General features: G+C 33.8%; 1 protein-coding gene across 4 annotated transcripts in view; it reads right to left on the bottom strand.

Annotated features, from left to right (window-relative positions):
- Positions 1–19,872, bottom strand: part of EMSY (EMSY transcriptional repressor, BRCA2 interacting) — a 117,201-nt gene that overhangs the window by 43,304 nt on the left and 54,025 nt on the right. For all 4 annotated transcript variants that reach the window (XM_053560531.1, XM_053560532.1, XM_053560533.1 and 1 more), the window contains 3 exons: positions 12,016–12,165; positions 8,826–8,996; positions 1,798–1,934 (listed from right to left, as the gene is read on the bottom strand). In XM_053560531.1, coding sequence (XP_053416506.1) covers positions 1,798–1,934; positions 8,826–8,996; positions 12,016–12,165 — 458 coding nt within the window. The remainder of the gene's footprint in view (positions 1–1,797; positions 1,935–8,825; positions 8,997–12,015; positions 12,166–19,872) is intronic.

Below are 19,872 nucleotides of genomic sequence, written 5' to 3'. Positions count from 1 at the left end.
TATATTACCAATACCACTTTAGTCTATCAACTATATAGCTTAAGCACATTAACTTTTCACCATTTTCCGTGCTTTCACCTGCTTTACTCATCAGTACCATTTTCTGGTCATTCATGGACTCAACATCTTTTTACTCTGGCTAAACAAAATTAAATTCAAATACAGTGATTTTACTAAATTATTATAATTTTAAAAACTAAAATCCATAAAATTAAAAAGGAAATGAAAGGATCTGAGATTTTTACCTTATCAGTTTTTCTTAATTTTTAGTTATCATGATGTAAATGTGTGGCCATTTAAACTACATCATCTAAATGTGTAGCCAGTAAAAACAAAGTACCCAGGTGAGCTGTCTAAAAGGCAATCATTGTCAATTTACAGCTAAATATGATTATAAAAATCATAAATTTAACTATTACTGTAGTTATCTAAAGGAAATTTGAAGTGTCTGCCAATTATGTCATTACTTACTTTGACATACACATACCCTTCATAGCAACATCTCTGAAAAAAGTTCAAGTTCATATGCCACTAGTCTGCAAATAAGCAAACCTATCTATTAAATACCTCAATGGGCCCTGCCCAAGTATGATGACTCATTCAAAGCCAAACAAAACCAACTAGCAAGTTGTTTTTTGGAAAGTTCTTTTGATGTGGGCCACGGGCATGCACAGATGAGCAAGTTGTAAATACAAGTGTACATGCCTGTGTAGTGGAGAAGATGATCTTTTATGTTGATCTGCTTGTTTTATTAGCATTGCCTATGTCATCAGATATATCTACGAACTATGATTCACATATAACTGTTAGATCTTTGTGTCCATAAGGGCCTACAGTACTAGGCATCCCCTCTTATTATGTATATCAAGTTATATGAAATTGCAAAATCTTAATTCTAATCTTGGCTTTACTTCAGCTTACCATGTAAATTTAGGGTAGGAATCTATTTTCCCAAATGTTGAAAAAATCGAATGCTAGACTCCTACCCACATTACGACTGTGATGCCTAAGAAACTATTGTGAGATCTACTTAAATGGAGTATAGTATTCCATTTTCAAGTGATGTGAGGCAAGCCTAAACAGTTAAGTACCAAGAATAACCATTATAAGAAGAAAACCAATGAAGACTTCCTACATACCAGGTACAGTCCGTAGTCACTGAACAACCTCACTAATAAAGATCATAATCCTACAATGTATAATGTACAAATGAGAAAATTAAGAATGAGAGATGTTGAGTAAGTCATTCAAGGTCAAACAACTACAATATTGAGAGATGAAGCCTAGGATTGTCACTGCCTTCGAAACTATTGATCAATCTGTTATTTATTTGATTAGGTTTTTACTAGCTCAAAGAGGTAAAAAATGAAAAAAAAAAAAACATGAAAGTAACAAATTTCCATCAATTATTTAATCTTTGACCCAAATATTTTCTTTTGCCCAGCCTAGGCCAAATCCTAGGCCAGTTATCTAATAGGCACTAGCAAGAAGAAAACTGCTCCAACAGAAGTCCTCTTGCAAGTTTAGCAAGTGGAATTCTCTATCTGGACCAAGCGAAGCATCTAAATCATAGTCATAAGCAACTTAGCTATAAGCAAGTATGAGCAACATGTTTTAGAAATTACTATGAAAAATAGCATCAGTTGGTGGTGTTTTAACAGTTATTATATCACAGTAGGGATAAATCAAGCCATTCAGGCCATTGTGGGATTCTGAAGTCCTTATGGAATTATTTGTATAGCGGGTCTTTAAAATCCTCGGTGTATTGTTGAGTCTGCAGTTCAAGCTCTTACTTACTCCAGCATTTAGCAATGTCGTGACAACGTTTTTGCCCGGGAGGCCTTGAATGGTCGTTCCTTTTCCTGTAGTCTTTTGCACAACAATCACATTGGGCTTGGAAGTCATTGGGATTGTAGTAATTTTGGTAGTCGTTCCTTAGAGAAGGGGGAAGAAAAGGAGGCCTGAGTTAAAGACTAGTGATATTTGGTTATTTCTATTAATGCTGTGCACAATTAATACATATAGTCGATGTCATACCTAGATACGTGAAAGCTGTCATAAGGAAGAAAATGAAGGCTTGAATAAGTAAGTTATAAGTCATCCCAGCATGAAAGAATATTAAGAATTGACCCTTGAAGCAGTCATCTTTTTAGAATCTGAGGACTTACATCTAAAACTCAGAATCTAAACATCATTATCAGTTTCTCCATCAATGTTCCTTTTCCGACTAACTTTTCTAGCTAAATGAAAAGATTAAAATCTCTATTCCACAATATGTATTTGCCCCAAACTCAGTATTATATCTATATGACTAGTGTGGTAAGAAAATCCTTCAAAAAAGAATATAAAAAGCATTTATCAGCTCAGTGCCCGCCACCTACACCAAGGCTGGCAGGTTTGAACCCAGCCGGGGCCAGCTAAGCAACAATGACAACTGCAACAACAACAATAACAAAAAATAGTGAGACTCTACCTCAAAAAAAAAGAAAGAAAAAAGAAGCATTTATCAAAATTCATACCACAATAGACTCTACAGAAAACTTATGAGATAAACCATGTATTTCTGTTTGACTAAAACAGAGTATACAGACCAAGTCACGGATTCACTGTGTGCTTTTGGAATCTGCAGCATATACTCTCCAGGGTATAAGTGTAAAACTCATCTGTATACATAAAGTTATATGTTCAAACGTTAGATCTAACAGTTCTGTATCTACTGGTCCAGACATAATATTACATTGCTCTCTTCCCTACATCCTGCCATAATCTGTTTCTCTTCTACCTATCAAATCTACCACCTGTCAGATATATGCTTCCTATTCTAATTGTCCAGGTTGGAAATTCTGGTGCAAATCCTTGTTTCATTCCTGTATTAATCCCTGTGGTCCTAAACAAAATGAAAGCCCCTTAAACGCCATATTGTACCTCTGTTATATCAATGATTCCTCAGTGCTTAGCACAGTGAATGGCAATTACTCAATAACAGTTGTTCAAGTTCTTCAAAGATTTATATGAATGAACTCAATTTGTCACCAGCACACACCCTCTTGCAAAATGTTGTAAGTGTCCAAGCTCAAAAGCCTTACCTCGTTTCCTACACTGTATTCCTATTTTAAATTTCTTTATCATGCAAACAGTTCTGGTGCTCCCTGTCATACCAAAAATAACCTTAAAAAAATAACTTTGTCATGCCAAGAACCTGTAATATGTCAAACTGGCTTAAAACCTTCCTAATTCCTGTATCCCTAGTTTCGACATCCCCTCTTATGTTTCAAAATCCTACATAATCTGGCTCTTATTTCTTTATTTTTATATTTTGAGACAAGGTCTCATTATGTCGCCCTCCGTAGAGTGCTGTTGCATCAGAGCTCACAGCAACCACTAACTCTTTTGGGCTTAAGCAATTCTCCCGCGTCAGCCTCCCAACTAGCTGGGACTACAGGCGACTGCCCCATAAAGCCTGGCTATTTTTTGGCTGTTGTTGTCATTGCTGTTTGGCAGGCCCAGGCTAGGCTTGAACCCGCCACTTCTGGTGTATGTGGCTGGCGCCCTAGCCACTTGGAGCTACAGGTGCTGAGCCATAATTTGGCTCTTAATCTACCAATTAGTCTAATTGGTTTCTATACACCATAAACTCTAGTCTAACAAATAACTTTTTCATTATGGCTTCCCATTATCTACCACATAAAGCCCAAACTCCTCTGCCAGACTTTATTTTTATTTTTTTTTTTTGCAGTTTTTGGCGGGGGCTGGGTTTGAACCCACCACCTCCGGCATATGAGGCTGGCACCCTACTCCGTTGAGCCTGTAGGCGCTGCCCCAGACTTTAATTTTTAGGATTATCCAATATACACCTCTCCTTCAGTATGTTGGTTTCCACATTGGTCCTTGAGTATACAGTCTCAATACTATGTATGCTCAGATAATTTCCTGTGCCTACAAAAATAATGACATTTTCTTCTTTTATAGGCTTATATATAATTTATCAAATGACGAAGCACACAATAGGTATTCAGTAAAAACATAACTAATACATTCTCAAAAAGAAAAATTAAGCAAAATTTTATTATTTTCCATTGGATAATCTTAACAATCCTTTCTATAGTTTTAGAAATAAAACTGCATTAATAAAAATATTCTGTTATATGTTAATTTTGGCAACATTGTTATAAAAATATATGTTATAAAAATATCTTTATAATATACTACTGGCCATTATCCAATGTCTCGTTAGTCCGAGGTAACATATTCAGAAGTTACATTAAAAAGCACTTTTAGCTATGAACTAGTTTAACAACTGTTTTTTCTTTTATCTATACTCTCTGAATAGAGAGCTGTTACAACCACAAAAGCCAAACAGCCCATTATTCACTTATCAAATATAACAATTAACTCCAATCCCTAATATGTGATTGTATAGACATCTTTTGACACTGCAGCCTCAGCAAATATTTGCTTAATGAAAAGTGTTTTTAAAAAGTAAGCATTAAAAACTATCTCCAGGGGAATGTAAACCATGCCTTTAACTCTACACCAAAGTACAAAGACCACTATTTAACAAAACTGGCTTAACAAGTGAATTGTATTTATATAAACTAAAATGTCTAATCCTTTCCACTATAGAGGTTTAGAAATTCATGTGATAGTTGCAAACCAAGTCCACAAGTTTAAGAAAATGTTAGAAAATAAAAGAAAAGGGAATATCACAAAGAAAAGCAAGTCTAATATTTTATTAAAATAGAATATACTTCCGGCTCAGCAGCCATAGCATAGCGCTTACAGCGCCAGGCACATACACCAAGGCTGGCAGGTTTGAACTCAGATGGGGCCAGCTAAACAACAATGACAACTGCAACCAAAAAAAAAAAAAAAAAATATATATATATATATATATATAGTGTAGTGAAGCATTGTGGAAGGCACCTATAGTCCTAGCTACTTGGAAGGCTGAGGCAAGAGAATCACTTAAGCCCAAAATTTTGAGGTTGCTGTAAGCTGTGATGCCATGGCACTCTACTGAGGGTGACATACTGAGACTCTGTCTCAAAAAAAAAAAAAGAATATAATTTCTAATTAGAATTATCAATGATAAATGACTGAAATTCCAGTAAGCATGTAGCTATATCTCAGGGGATATGATATGTACATCATACTGAAAAAAGAAATAATACTTAAAAAAAGTCATCTTCTATGCTTTCATAGTAGTCTATAATTCTCATGTTACAACAGAACTCTACAAGTTCATTTTGTTTAACATTCTTTAGGACAGAGACTAAAACTCATATACAACCCTATGTATCATAGCACCTAGCACAGCATGTAGCTCATAGCAAATCAGAGAACCCACCTACATAGTCTTTACTTATAAAAGTTAAAGCACAATGGGTGCAAATAATTATAATCCCATTTGGGTCATAATAAGGAATAATACTGATACATTCCAGAGATTCTTATTTTTTGAGACAGTCTCACTCTGGTGCCCTGGGTAGAGTGCCCTGGCATCATCATAGCTCATAGCAACCTCATACTCTTGGACTCAAGCGATCCTCTTGCTTCAGCCTCCTGAGTAGCTCGAACTACAGGCATCTGCCACAATGCCCCACTAGGTTTTGTCTCTCTCTCTCTTTTTTTTTCAGTAGAGATGGGTCTTGCTCTGGTTCAGGCTGGTCTGAACTCCTGAGCTCAGGTGATCCACCTGCCTCAGTTTCCCAGAGTGCTAGGATTACAGGTGTGAGCCACCACACCTGACCAGATTCTTATTTTTTAAAAAAGATGATAGGTAAAAATTGGGGCATTATGGTAGGTTGGCTTTCAGAAGAACAAAAATTTATTGGCTTGGATTTTACTATTCACAGATTCTTAAATCCACCTGATTTCAATCTCTTGTGTAATGTTGCATGTTGCTTTGCTCAAAGAATGAATGAATGAAAAAGTATATAAACAATAGCTCCTTGCCTGGACACATGGGAATTTTTTTTTTTTTGCAGTTTTTGGCCGGGGCTTGATTTGAACCCACAACCTCTGGCATATGGGGCCGGCGCCCCACTCCTTTGAGCCACAGGTGCCACCCAAGAATTTTAAATAAAGTCCTGCTTTTGCCATGGTTGTCATAATGCCCTCAAAGTCAAGATAATAACAGACTTCCAAAGAATCCAATCTTCTACTATAATAAAATGTGTATGGTTCTTTAACTCTCAACAAAGCTCACAACAAAATCTACAAATCTGATAATCTCATACATACACATATAAATACCTGTATTTGACTCTGTTAAGGTGTCAGTTAACTATAAAGACAATAATGCCTTCCGTTTAGTTGCTTCTTCTAGTAAAAAGAAAGATCTGACCTTTCTAGAAAGTCCTTTGGAAGCATTATCCTTCTTTCCTTCTAGGATATTATATAGAGGAATAAAGAACTTCATAAAATAATTTACATGTAATAATGTAAATCATAGGATTATTTATAATGACAACCCCCGCACAAAATACCTGTAAGTAACCTAAGACATTCAACAATAAGCAAATGGTTACAAAAAAATGGTACATCATATGAGAGAGTATTATGTAGCCATTGAAGGAGATGCCAAAACATTAACTAGCATGAGAAAAAAATCAGTATTACTATATAAAAGGATAAAAATTATATTAGACTCCAATTTAATTTTTAAACATACAAATATACACGAAATACATTTATAGTTAAAAATAGGAAAAAATGGAAAATATACCTAAATTTTAGTAGATTCCTATAGGTGGTAAAAATCATAAATTTAAAATTTTCTTTATCTTTTTGTCTTTTCCAAATTCCTCCACAATGCAGAGGAATTTTTTGTTTATTTGTTTCTTATTCTCACAGCTAGATGTTTGAGTATATTTTAAGAAAAGTACTTCTTTTTTGTTTGGGGGAGAAGGTACTCTAGACCAACATCCGTTCACAGATGGAAGGCAGAAAACCATCTAAACTCATTAAACCAGGCTTATCAGTTTATCATAAAGAGACATGAAGAGATTTAAAAACTACTAATAAACTAACCTATAATTTTAATATTATGAAACTACAAAAATATTATAAAATAAGAAAACTGTCCTTATAAAGAGAATAGTGATGTGACATAAATATCTGTTGATAGCAAACAAGACGTAAAGTTCTCTGGAATAAAACTGTCAACAGTGAAGCAGAGATAAGAGACAAAATGAGCTCCATGCAATGAAGTGTTTCAACTGCACATCAAGTATATCTTTTAGTGCTAGAGAAGTTTAAGAACTCTTCCTGTGTATACCTAAGCACTTGAAATAGTAACTTAGCATGAATGGTTTCATATTTAAATACAAAGGTGGATAATATGCATATATGTATAGGATATATATCCAGATCACATCTCTTTTAGAAAAATGTGCTTACTTATATTGCTCTGACCAGGTACAAAGTAACTATATTATGAATAAGGTCTGAAAACAGGTTTCATAGGATATAAACATTCCTTTAAGCTATATAGTACTATAAACTCATATACACAAGTAAAGAAAAATTCTTAAAGTCATAAAAAGCTACCTACCAATAAAAATCATGATCACATTGTGACAAATGTTTAATGGAATAAGGTATAATATAAAGTAAGTTTTATACTAAAGATATCGTCAAGTAATAAGTTATAATTTAAGATTTAACTGTGTTATTCAAAATATTCTCCTAAAAGCTGGAGTATGGTGATTCTTTCCCTATTGGTTTCATCCTCCTCAGTCTGACAAATACTGGATTTTTCTCACACTTAAAAGCAAAGCCAAACTTAACAGATTTTAATGTAGTGCTTTATGTCAATACTATGCCCAGCTTTTCTTTTAAGTCCCTCAGTTATCAGCAACATCAAATTACTGCCAGGAATTTCAAACACTTGACTTCCAAATATTAGAACAACTCACCTGGGACATATGACTGGTCTACAAAAATAGCAAATATTTAAAGTCCATAAGGCTTGCTTAATCAGAGTTTATTTGTATCATTATAATTAAAAAACAATAATCAATGAAAACAGATGCCATGTTCAGGTCCACAAGTCAAATACTGCAGGGATTGATGAGCTAATAAAACCCAGGTATGATTCTAAACAGGAAGACGATTAGCCTTCACTATCCAAATAAATTTTTATTTTTTGGTGGTGGTTTTTGGCCGGGCTGGGTTTGAACCCACCACCCCCAGCATATGGGACTGGCACCCTATACCTTTGAGCCACAAGCGCTGCCTCCCAAATAGAATATTTTTAAAAAGCAAACAGTTAACATAAATGGTGAAAAGCAAATAATGATACTCAAATTAAAAAAAAAATAAGCTAAAGTGGTATCAGTAATTGAAATTATGAAATATGTTCACTCAGACTTATTTAGATGAGCAAATACTACTTCTTCCACTGTCTAGCTTATATGCCTTCAGACAGGTCAATGTGATCTCTCAAAACTCAAATCTGTCTTAATTTCTAAATTTAGCACAATACCAACTACCTCAGAGTTTTATGGAATCTGAATGGATTGATAAATGAGAGAATACTTTATGAATAAAAAATCTCCATGCAAATATAAAACATATCTTTCCATTTTGATTAAAAGCAACTAAATGGTCTTAGAACATCAAAAGATTGATATATGAATATTTAATACTAAAACTAAATACTATATTTAATCATCAAATACATCCTTAAATATAAGTACTGAAAACAAAGTTTTAGATTTCTAAGCAGAAAATTGAGTTCAAACAGAATCCTTTAATAGTGAAATATTTTTTCCTCTCACTAAAGGCCATCTATACCTTTAATATATTTCAGATATACCTACCAGACACTATATTACTGCTAATTATCTTGCCTCCCAAGGTAGCTAATGTTTTGGGTACGACTGTAATGATGCTACCACTGGTAGTTTTCATATAGGTTGCAGCTCCAGGGGTTGCAGCCATCCGACCTATGGATGGGCTCACTGTTGGTCGGGTATAGGTTGCTTGTGTGCCTATAAAAAGGGAAAAGCCAAAAGAAAAATTTGTCATTACTTATGGAAGAATAATAATTTATACAGTTTAAGTATAATTCAATATAATCTATATTGCTTTAATTTGAAAATGGAATTTCAAGGTGTTAAGACCCTAATTTATACTTTTACAGGCAGTTTTCAACACGCATAGCAAGTACTATAGCCAACTCAATTTAGATTAATTTTACACACAAAATTTTGTGATGTGTTGCATCAAACTACAACCCAAGAGAAAGCAGAGCTAACTCTATGCCTTTCTTCCACTACCCTTCTTCCACTAGTTCTATGCCAAATAAAACTTAAATTTAATCATCTTTCCTGCCAGAGCATTTTAGATATTTCTGTTATAGATTTAAAGGTCTCTGCATCGTTTTATGCTGTCTCAGTGCCAAACCCAATGTCAGCACTCAATAAATAAGGCAGTATTGTTTGCTTAAAATTTTACAAACTTTCACTGTTTTGTACGTTGCTACCCTCTAAATATATTTCCATCTTTTAAAGTGTTATTCCATCATTTTAGTCGAGATTAAAGTTGAAGTTGACAAAAGTTGACAGGAATATTTCTCTTCAGCTCAAAATGTTCTCTATTTACATATTTCCTCAACTTTAATTGACCTGTTAGAATATTTTCTTTGTTTCTCTCAAAAGATTTTATGTCTTTTCCCACTACTTCTAAGACTTCTCTCTTTTTCCAAACAGGAATTAAAAACTAACTAGATGAGTCTAAGTAACTCAGAAAGACTATTCCTCTTTTCTTTTCTTTCTTTTTCTTTTTTTGAGACAGAGTCTCACTCTGTTATTCAGGCTAGAGTGCCATATCAGCCTTGCTCACAGCAACCTCAAACTCCTGGGTTCAAGGAATCCTCTTACCTCAGCCTTCCAAGTAGCTGGGACTACAGGCATCTGCCACAATGCCCAGCTAATTTTTCTGTTTTTAAGAGTAACGGGTTCTCACCCTTACTCAGGCAGGTGTCAAATTCCCAAGCTTAAGCAATCCTCCCACCACAGCCTCCCAGAATGGTAGTATTACAAGTGTGAGCCACCACACAGGCCAGAAAGGCTATTCCTAAAATAAGAATTAATAGCCGTGGGGAAAGTGAAAAAAATGATTAAGATAACACCTTCAATTGAAAAAAATCTTTTTATGATCACTAGATTTGGAGGGCACTGTGACAGCTATTTTCAACAATTCTCTCAAAAGCTTTTATCAAGTTATTGCCCATTCAAAAATACAACCATTATTTTTAGAAGAGAGGAAGAAAAGACCATTAAGTAGAATTAGTTTAAATTGGCTACAAGAATATATCTGAATCAGAAATCTAGCATGGGTGTCCAACCCGCAGGCTGCATGCTGATTTTGAGAGGACTTTTTTGCTTATCCGTGGTGTCAAATATCATGAAAAGTATGCATAGGCCTTTTTTTGCTAATCATTAGTTAGTGTTGGTGAATTTATTGTATTTAGTGGCCCAAGACAACTCTTATTTTTCTGATGTGTAAAGGCTGAACACCTCTGAGTGCAAAGTAAGTAACTACATGAATCATATAATTTGAATCTGCTGAATTATAACTGAAAAAACTTTAAATTAAGCTTTTGTCTTAAAAACATGTATTCTAATACAGACTCATAAACACTGACACATTACTTTCCATTACCTTTACATATACATGAAGAATCATATATCTGTAACACTATTGTCTGTGCCAAATGGAGAAATGTTTGGGGGAAATACAATAACAGTGTTTAAAAGCACATGCTTCACAAAGAGACAAAAAGTAGAACAGTGGTTGCTAGGGCCAGGGAAGTGGGGGAAAGAAGAGCTATTATTTAATGGGCACAGAGTTTCAGTTTGGGAAGATGAAGAAGTTCTGGAGATAGATGGTGCTGTGGCTGCACAACAATGTGAATATACCTAATGTCAATAAATTATATGCTTGAAAATGATAAAATTTCATGTTATGTATATTTTACTCCCACATCCCCAGAAAGAAAGAAAGCACAGGATTTAGAGTCAAACAGATCTGATGTGTTTAAACCCCAGTTAGACCTCTTTTTGACTATGTTATTTTGAGCAAGTTACAAGTTACAATGACTTAGTGCCAAGTCACTGAAAATGGAGATAACAAAGCCTAAGGAAATTAAGTACAATGTTTGTATAGACCTTTACATACCGGGCAATAAAATGATAGCTCATAAATTTGAGGCTGGTTATCATTTTACATTATTTAAATTCTGTCCTCTAAATACTGGGCCTCCTCAAAAAGTTTGCTTAAGAGTTATACACATTTAAAATAACAGTAAAGGCTAATTTTAACAGCACTATGAGCACTGTGCTGGGGATATTTTATATAACTGATTCCATTTTACTTATGGCATAGATATTATTATCCCAATTAAATATACGAGGGAAAAGATTTAGAGAGATTAAGTAATCTGTTCAAGGTCACAAAGAGGAGTGCCATTTAAAATGTTCTATACCATCGCTTCTTCCAGCATAGGCTAACTGCTCTCTTATCTAGGCACAATGGTATCCTGTGCTTCCCTTAGTCTCATGGTATTATTTACTATACTATAATGTAATAAATACTCTTAATCTCAAGAGAGAGAGATCCTTGGGGTTTGGGACTGTTTTCATTCATTCAACAAATCCTAAATCAATACCTACTTATAGACCAGCAATACATATATATGGTAAATAAATGAAGGGCCCTTACCTTCATAGAACTTATGGTCTAATAAGGAGAACATTAAATAAACCAACAAACAACTGGCTACATAATTAGAAATTGTGTTGGGTGCTATAAAGGAAAAGAACAGAGAACCACCAGAAAAAATAAGAGAAAACTAATTTGAGGTTAGCCGGGGCACGAGAGTCAAGAGAGCCCTCTACAAAGAACTGTCTCATTAACCTCTATATCCTCAGTGTCAAGCATATTGCTGGCACAGATAAATTGTTTGATGAATGTATGATGAATGAACTGATGCTCCAGAGAACTTACCAGTAGGAGTGGTTACCAGCTTAGTTGTCATAATTGCACCATTACTGCTAACCACCATAATAGGTGAATTGCTACTGGTGGGCAGCGTTGCTGTCACTGGTTTGGGTAGGATTTTACTTGGCTGAACCTGTTGTGTGATGATTTTAACACCTTTGAAAGAACAAAGATAGATCTCAATACAAATTATTTAAAAAAACATGCTCCTTGTATTAACCCAAAGAGGGCAGTAGTCATACACATGTACTCAGTCTTGCATCTTTTTCATATTAATGAAACTCTTTAAACTTTTATTCTTCAAATTCCTATCTTTCCTAATTTCTCTCATTTCAGGAATGCAACTAAAACATTACATTAACATTCTTACAGAAAAATAAATTTTTTGTCTATGACTGTGCCATATAAGAGTATTCAATCCAAAGTTATCCACTGGACTTGAACTTTCACAGGCAAATAAATACAAGTATTCAGGATAAAAGGACTAGCTGAAAAAGTCAAAAATGAAAATTAATGTAGTTTTTACATATTCCCAATTCCACCAAAGATTTTTTCACAACTCCTTAAACTTACATAAAATCTGCTAAAAACTATTAAAGACCAAAAATATCTTTGTTTGAATTCTTAAATTGCCTTCTTTTGAAAGTATTTTTAATAGCTCACTTTGACAAATACAGAACATGAAAAAAGATGCATTATTTGTCCCCATACAAAATATGCATGTGGACAAAAACTTGAGGGCAACATGCAAAAATAAAGTTATGATGTTATGATTTTTTTTAATTTCTAAAATTTTTATTTAAAATGTCATAATTGTTACGTTGACCATCCAAATATAAATATTCCACTGAAAGAACATTTCTTATGCTAACTACAAATTTAAGTACTAATAACTGGTTACTAAGGAAGGAAAGTTTTGGTAACACTTTTTCTCCACTACTATCTTCAGTGACATAATTCATGAGACAAACTATACTGTTACAGACAACTAAGAATTAAACTACTTTTTTAGATGGTGATGTAGATTAAAGACATTAGGAACCAAATAATCTATTTATGTAATAGCTTTAAATGATTTGAGACTTCTTGTAGTCTCAATTTCTTTGTAGAACAAAGAAATTAAAATTATGACATCTGGTATAATTAGATAAGTTACACACTGTGACTCAATTTTCTCTACTATAAGATAAAGATACTATTAGTATATACATCATAGGGATGTTTCGAAGATTAAATAAAACAAAATTGTAAGGTGCCTAATGCATACTAAGAATCCAATAAATAATTATTTTGGAAATTTAGAAATTTTGATTATAATAAATCATAAACAGTAAAGTTGTAGGAGGAGTTACAACAGTTTAGTTGTAATACTAAAATGATTTAGTATTATTTCATTACATTAACAAATTGCAATAATGTTTAAAGCACATATAAAAAGAAGCCCCTGAAGAAATAACCACACATATAGGAAAAAATTAAGATAATCATAAGACTGCTTAGCTTGGTGGTGCGCATAGTTTAGTGGGTAGGGCGCTGGCCATATACACCATGACTGGCAGGTTAGAACCCAGCCAGGGCCAGCTAAAACAATGACAACTGCAACAACAACAACAAAATAGCCAGGCGTTGTGGTGGGCACCTGTAGAGACTCGCTTAAGCCCAGAGTTTGAGGTTGCTGTGAGCTGTCACACCATGCACTCTACCTAGGGTGACAGCTTGAGACTCTGTCTCAAAAAAAAAAAAAGAACAAAAGACTACTTAACTCAATTATATGCAAATAAGTTTAAAATCTGAAGCAAACAGATAATTTTCTAGGAAAATGTTACTTACCAATATTGACCCCAGAAAAGGGACAAAATACACAAATTTCCACAGAAAAAAATTCTAAGAGCTCCACCCCTTTGCAAAAAAGTTGTAGGCCCAGACATTTGCACCTAAGAATTCTACAGTCCTTTAAAAAAAAAAAAAAAATTCCAATGTAACTTAAAACTATTCCAGAGATTCATTTTTAGCATGACAGCATGAGAAGCTCTGCTAACGCTAACCCAGTAAAACTGGTGAAAATTATAAAAACAACCACCATTGAAAGGGTCTAGAAAATGGTTCTGGGGCAAACAGCAAATAAAACATTTACTTAAGAAAATATACAAAAATTCAGTAAGCAAGAACTGTGTGGTATTTAAACCAAGCCTGTTTCCTCTTCCCTACTACCAGTTCAGCAAGAGGGAGACGCCATTGCAGATGGCTTCCATCAAGAACACAGAGTTCTTCTTCTTCTCCTCTCTAGCTCCCAATTGAAGGTTTTTCTTCCCAGGAGAAACAGGAGTTCGGATTTTCTTATTCTGTCCCCAGATACCTACGGCTAAGGCTAAATTCTTAGCAAGTACAGTAGAGGTAGGCACTCACTTATTCAGCCCAGCCCCCAATTCGTGGGCAAAGACTCTACCTTGGGCACAGCACCTCTAAGAATACCACAGTACTCTTTCCCTAGCTTGTGAGGTGATGTTTCCACCACCAGGAAAGGCAAGAAATAATTCCTTAGGTTACTGCCCAAACCCTCACCCCTACCTTCACTGAGTGCTCAGTGTCTTAGCAACCAAGTCACACAGAGATAAGTTTGCCACTTCCCACCTCCAGTTCCAGAGCCCCTGGCTTAGAGTCTGCCTGAGAAAAGAAACAGGTCATAAAACAGCTTTTAATCTCTTTCCAAAGGAACTGACTTCATTTGTACCAGAGCATGGAGAACAGGATGGAAGATGTTGTGAAAGGTAACTGAAAGGAGATCCATAAGGAAGATACGGTCTGAACCACAGGCAAATAGTCTGTAGGGAGAAGCAGGAAGCAGCCTTCTGGGGATCAAAATAAATATCAAAAATAAACCCCAAAAACTATTCCTTCAAGGGACCTAAAATTTGGACAGTTTATAGAACAATATATGCTCTGCGGGACTGCTAAAAACAATAGTGTAGAACTTAACAGAGGGATGTGGTCAAGGAAAGAGAAGAGGAAAACCATATCAATAAAACAAAGGTGGGCATATCCAGAGCTGTGCCTCCCTGAGGAGTAAAATCAAAGATTTAACAATGTGGGGGGATGAAGGGTGAAGCACAGGATAGAGAATGAATCAAAAAAGACATTGCTAAAATAATGGATTCAACTACTAAACAAATAACCAAAGAAATATAATAGAGCCTCTATAAGTTGATTACCTAAGGGGCTGAAACAAACTGATCAACATAAAACTAGGCCTACTGTACTGATACGTATATAAGGTACACACCCAGTCTATAAAAATTAGGTGAACTAAAGAAGTGGTCAATGTAGGGAGGTGGTCCCTGTACTAACAAATCCCTAGGGAAAATACAACTACCATATCCCTCAGTATTGGAGGAGAGAGAGATTGGTGCCAGGACCCCTGTAGATACCCAAATCTGCAGATGCTCAAAACAGCGGATTATATAAAACAGCAGATTTGCATACAACACAAATGTTACATCAAATAAGAATATTAATAAAGTGATATAAATTATTTTAAAAGAACCAAATAGAAAATCTGGTGGTTAATAGTATAATAAATAACTGAAATTTAGGGCCACATCTACCGTGCATCTTAGAATGGGTACAGGCGAAACGTACTAAATGCAGAATACAAATGCCTACATACAGTAACTAAGAAAATGCCATGAAGGCTACGTTGAACAGTTTGATGAGAATATTTCAGATTGTATATGAAACCCGCACATTGTACCCCTTGATTGCACTAATGTACATAGTTATGATTTAACAATAAAAATAAATAAATTTTTTAAAAAAGTGAAAAAAAAAAAAAAAAAAATAACCGAAATTTAAAAATTCATTTGAGGGAAGTCAGGCGTGGTGGCTCACTCCAATAACCCTAGCACTCTGGGAGGCTGAGGAGGGCGGACTGCCTGAGTTCCAGACCAGCCTGAGCCAGAGCGAGAATTCATTTCTAAAAAAATAGCCAGGCATTGTGGAGGGTGCCTGTAGTCCCAGTTACTTGGGTGCCTGTAGTCCCAGTTACTTGAGGCAAGGGAATTGCTTAAGCCCAAGAGTTTAAGGTTGTTGTGAGCTGTGCTGCCATGGCACTCCCCCTAGAGGGGGTGGCAAAATGAGACTCTGTTTTAAAAATTCATTAGAGGGACTCAAGCGTAGATTTGAACCAGCAGAAGAAGGAATTGGTCAATCTGATAAAGATTAACAAAGATTATGAACGCTGAAGGACAAAGAGAAAAAAGAACAACGAAAAGTGAAGAGTCTCAGAGAAATGTGAGACACTAAACATGCCAGTATGTATATATACTGGAAGCATATAAGGAATATATGTAATGGAAGCATCAAAAGAAGGAACAAAAAGGAAAAAAAAAAAAAGAAATACTCGAAAACTAATGGCTGGAAACTTTACAAATTTACTGAAAACCAAGAAGCTCAACAATCTCCAAATAGGATAAAAACAAGGAGATAAAAATACATCTCAATAAGAATGCTAAAATTCTTCCAGCTAATACAAAGGCTGAAGCAGGAGGATCACTTGAGTCCAAAAGTTTGATATTAGCCTAGGCAACATAGGAGAACATATCCCTTTAAAAAAAAAAGAAAAAAAAAGTCTTGAACTGAAGAAGGGGTAGAAGAGAACAGTTAATACCTAACTTCTCAGTGGAAACAATAAAGCCAGCAGGCAGTAAGATAACATACTCAAAGTGCTCAAAGAAAAAAAAAATAAGACTGTCTTTCAAAAAATGAAGGCAAACTAACAACGTCATCAGTTAAGCACAAACTAAGAGACTAAGTTGATAGTAAACCCATCTTACAAGAGACACTAAAAGAAGTCCTATGAATAGAAGGAACAAGAAATAAGTCTGCTCTTGCCACTTCTATTCAATACTGTACAAGAGGTTCTAGTTAGGGAAATTAGGCAAGAAAGAAAAAATAAAAAGAAACCAAACTGAAACAGAAGAAATTATGTCTATTTGCAGATGACATAATTTTTGATGCAGAAAAACCTAAGGAATTCACTAAAAAAACTAGGCAAGAATTAGAATTAATAAATGAGTTTGGCAACATTGCAGAATACAGAATCACCACACAAGAATCTATATATTAGCAATGAACAATCCAAATAATTAAATTACTATTCCATTTATAGTTGTACCAAAGGAATATAATATTAGGAATACACTTAATAAAAAAAGTGCAAAATGTATACTCTGAAAACTCCAAAACACTGAAAGAAATTAAGAAGCTCTAAAGAAATGGAAAAACATACTGTGTTCATAGATCAGAAGATTAGATACAGTTAAAATGATAATACTCCTCAACTAATCCCAATCAAAATCTTAGCTTCTTTCTACAGACTCATTCCAGAATCATATAGAATTTCAAGAGACTCAGAATAGACAAAACAATCTTTGAAAAAATAAAGTAGGATAACTCACAATTCTTAATTTCAAAATTTACTATAAACAAAGGGTAATAAAAATTATATGGCACTGGTATACAGAGATACACAGAGACCAATTTAGAGTCAAGAAATAAACTCATACATTTATAGTGAACTGATTTTCAGAGATGCCAACAATACTGGTTGGAGTATAAATTGAAACTCTTTTTTTTAATTATCAAAAATATTTAAAAATTAAATAAAATTTAATAAAAATTATTAAATAAATTAGCATTATAGAACAACTCCTTAAAAGCTAGCAAGCCACTTACATAAAAAGATACAACTAATGTTAACAAAGCAAGAAAGATGACCTTTTCATAAAGTAGGCAACTATAATTTAAAAAAAGCTATCTAAAGTTGAATTATTTTCATAATTAAAAATTTCCAGGACCCATCTTTTCAAAATAATTATTATTCCAATTTGAGATATCCATGAGCAAATACATTACTACACATGAGCTACTATGTTTCCTAAAAAAGATCTTTTAACAACAAAGGAAGAAAGTCAATTCAAAGATACAAGGTGAAAGTTCATCATCACTTCCATTGCTGCCATCAGCTTACTCTTCCTCCTAGTAAGACCAACAGGACAGGACAACCAAATAAAACCATTCTCCATTTCTCAAGCAATTCTTGGTTATGTTACTAATGACCAAAATAGACCTGAAACAATCCATGTAAACAAATGAGTCCAGGTTTTCACCTATAAAAAAATGTAATAAATCCTAATTTCATATGGCTCAACATAATAAAAATATAGATAGTCTGGACACTGCATTTAACATTGTTCATTCAAGTCCTAATGTTTCCCCAAAGGAATCACCATAATTTCTGAATATTTAACAGGAAATGAGTTCACAAAATTGAGATGTCACCTACAGACTGAACATGTTGACTGGAATTGCTTTACATTGAAAATAGGAATAGCCATGCTTAAAAACCTTATACACAATAAAACTCTTATTAAAACCAAACACACATATTTCATATAAAAAAGGTAGGATTATAGTGGAGATCATCTACTAACAGAGGAACTAAAAAAAAAAATCCTTATGTCATTAGCACTCAGTTTAAAATATGCAAATGTTTATAAAGCAGGATCACATGCCTGCTTTTTAAAATCATGCATAGAAGATAAAACTGGAAGAAAAGGTTTTTACATGTCATATCACGGAAAGAATAAAAGTTCCTAGAAACGAAAAAGACCAATAACTTAAGAGAAGAACGAATAAAAGGTAATGACCATAGAATATAAAAAGAGTACAAATTGCTCTGAAATATATGAAATAATTTTCAATTTAGTATAAGTAATACAAACTGAAATTACACTGAAATTCCAATTTAACTACCAAACTGAAAAGATAAAAATATCTGATCACTAAACTAAGACTTTTTTAAATGGTAAGGAAGAACTATAAGAGGACAAGGATAGAGAACAAATTATCCACTGTTCAACTTTTTATATTTTTTAGTTTCTGATGAACATATTATCTATTCATAAATAAAAATGTAATAATTGACTCACAAATAAAATTGCAACCAATACAGACCTTAGAAACTGGAAACTTGAAGAAACAGTATTATATGTTAACTAATATTAGGTATACATAAATCTGCATTTTAATAAAGATAAAATTATTTCAAGTAATGTGTGGTACAACTGATATGCTAGTATATGGTAATACCATAAGCAAACACTAAAAATAAAAACAATATCCTTAATAATAATATAAATAAACTAGTATGGAATCCTAAACATTTTTCAAGTAAACTGTAAGTAAGCAAAAAAAAAAAAAAACAGAGGAAGAAGAAATGGAAGAGACAAACAGAAAGGAAGTCATAAAATACTACCCTTAAAACCTACCATAGCAATAATTACCTTAAATATAAGTGATCTAAATATATTATTTTAAAAAGGATAAAGACTGGCAATGCAAATATAAAAAGGCAATGACATTATATGCTGTGTATAATAAAATACACTTTAAATAAATTAACGTAAGTAGTAAAAGTTTGGGAAAAGATATTCTGTGTGAACATGAATCAAAAGAAAACAGGAATGAATGCCCATCCTAATCACAGATAAAGTAGACTTTAGAAAGCAACAAAAAACTTACTCCATCCAATCAAATTGATATTTAGCATGACAGAGATCACTTTAGATCTCTAACATGGACAAAAATATACTAATAGCAAGCTAGTTATCATCATCTAGTTTATATAGCAAACTTTCCCGAATTGAAATTGGAATTAAATTTTAAGCATGGAAAAAATGTCAGCCTTTACATATTAAAAACAAAAAAAGTTGACTAGAACAAAGAAAATTATTGGAGAAAAACATGAAGTACATAATGAGAAAGACTAATATACCAGTTGGACATAATGTTTCTAAATATGTGTAC

The sequence above is a fragment of the Nycticebus coucang genome, chromosome 14, assembly GCF_027406575.1.
Source record: "Nycticebus coucang isolate mNycCou1 chromosome 14, mNycCou1.pri, whole genome shotgun sequence".
Classification (NCBI taxonomy): domain Eukaryota; kingdom Metazoa; phylum Chordata; class Mammalia; order Primates; family Lorisidae; genus Nycticebus; species Nycticebus coucang.
The sequence above is the reverse complement of the archived record's forward strand: the minus strand, read 5'-3'. Positions and strand labels throughout refer to the sequence as shown.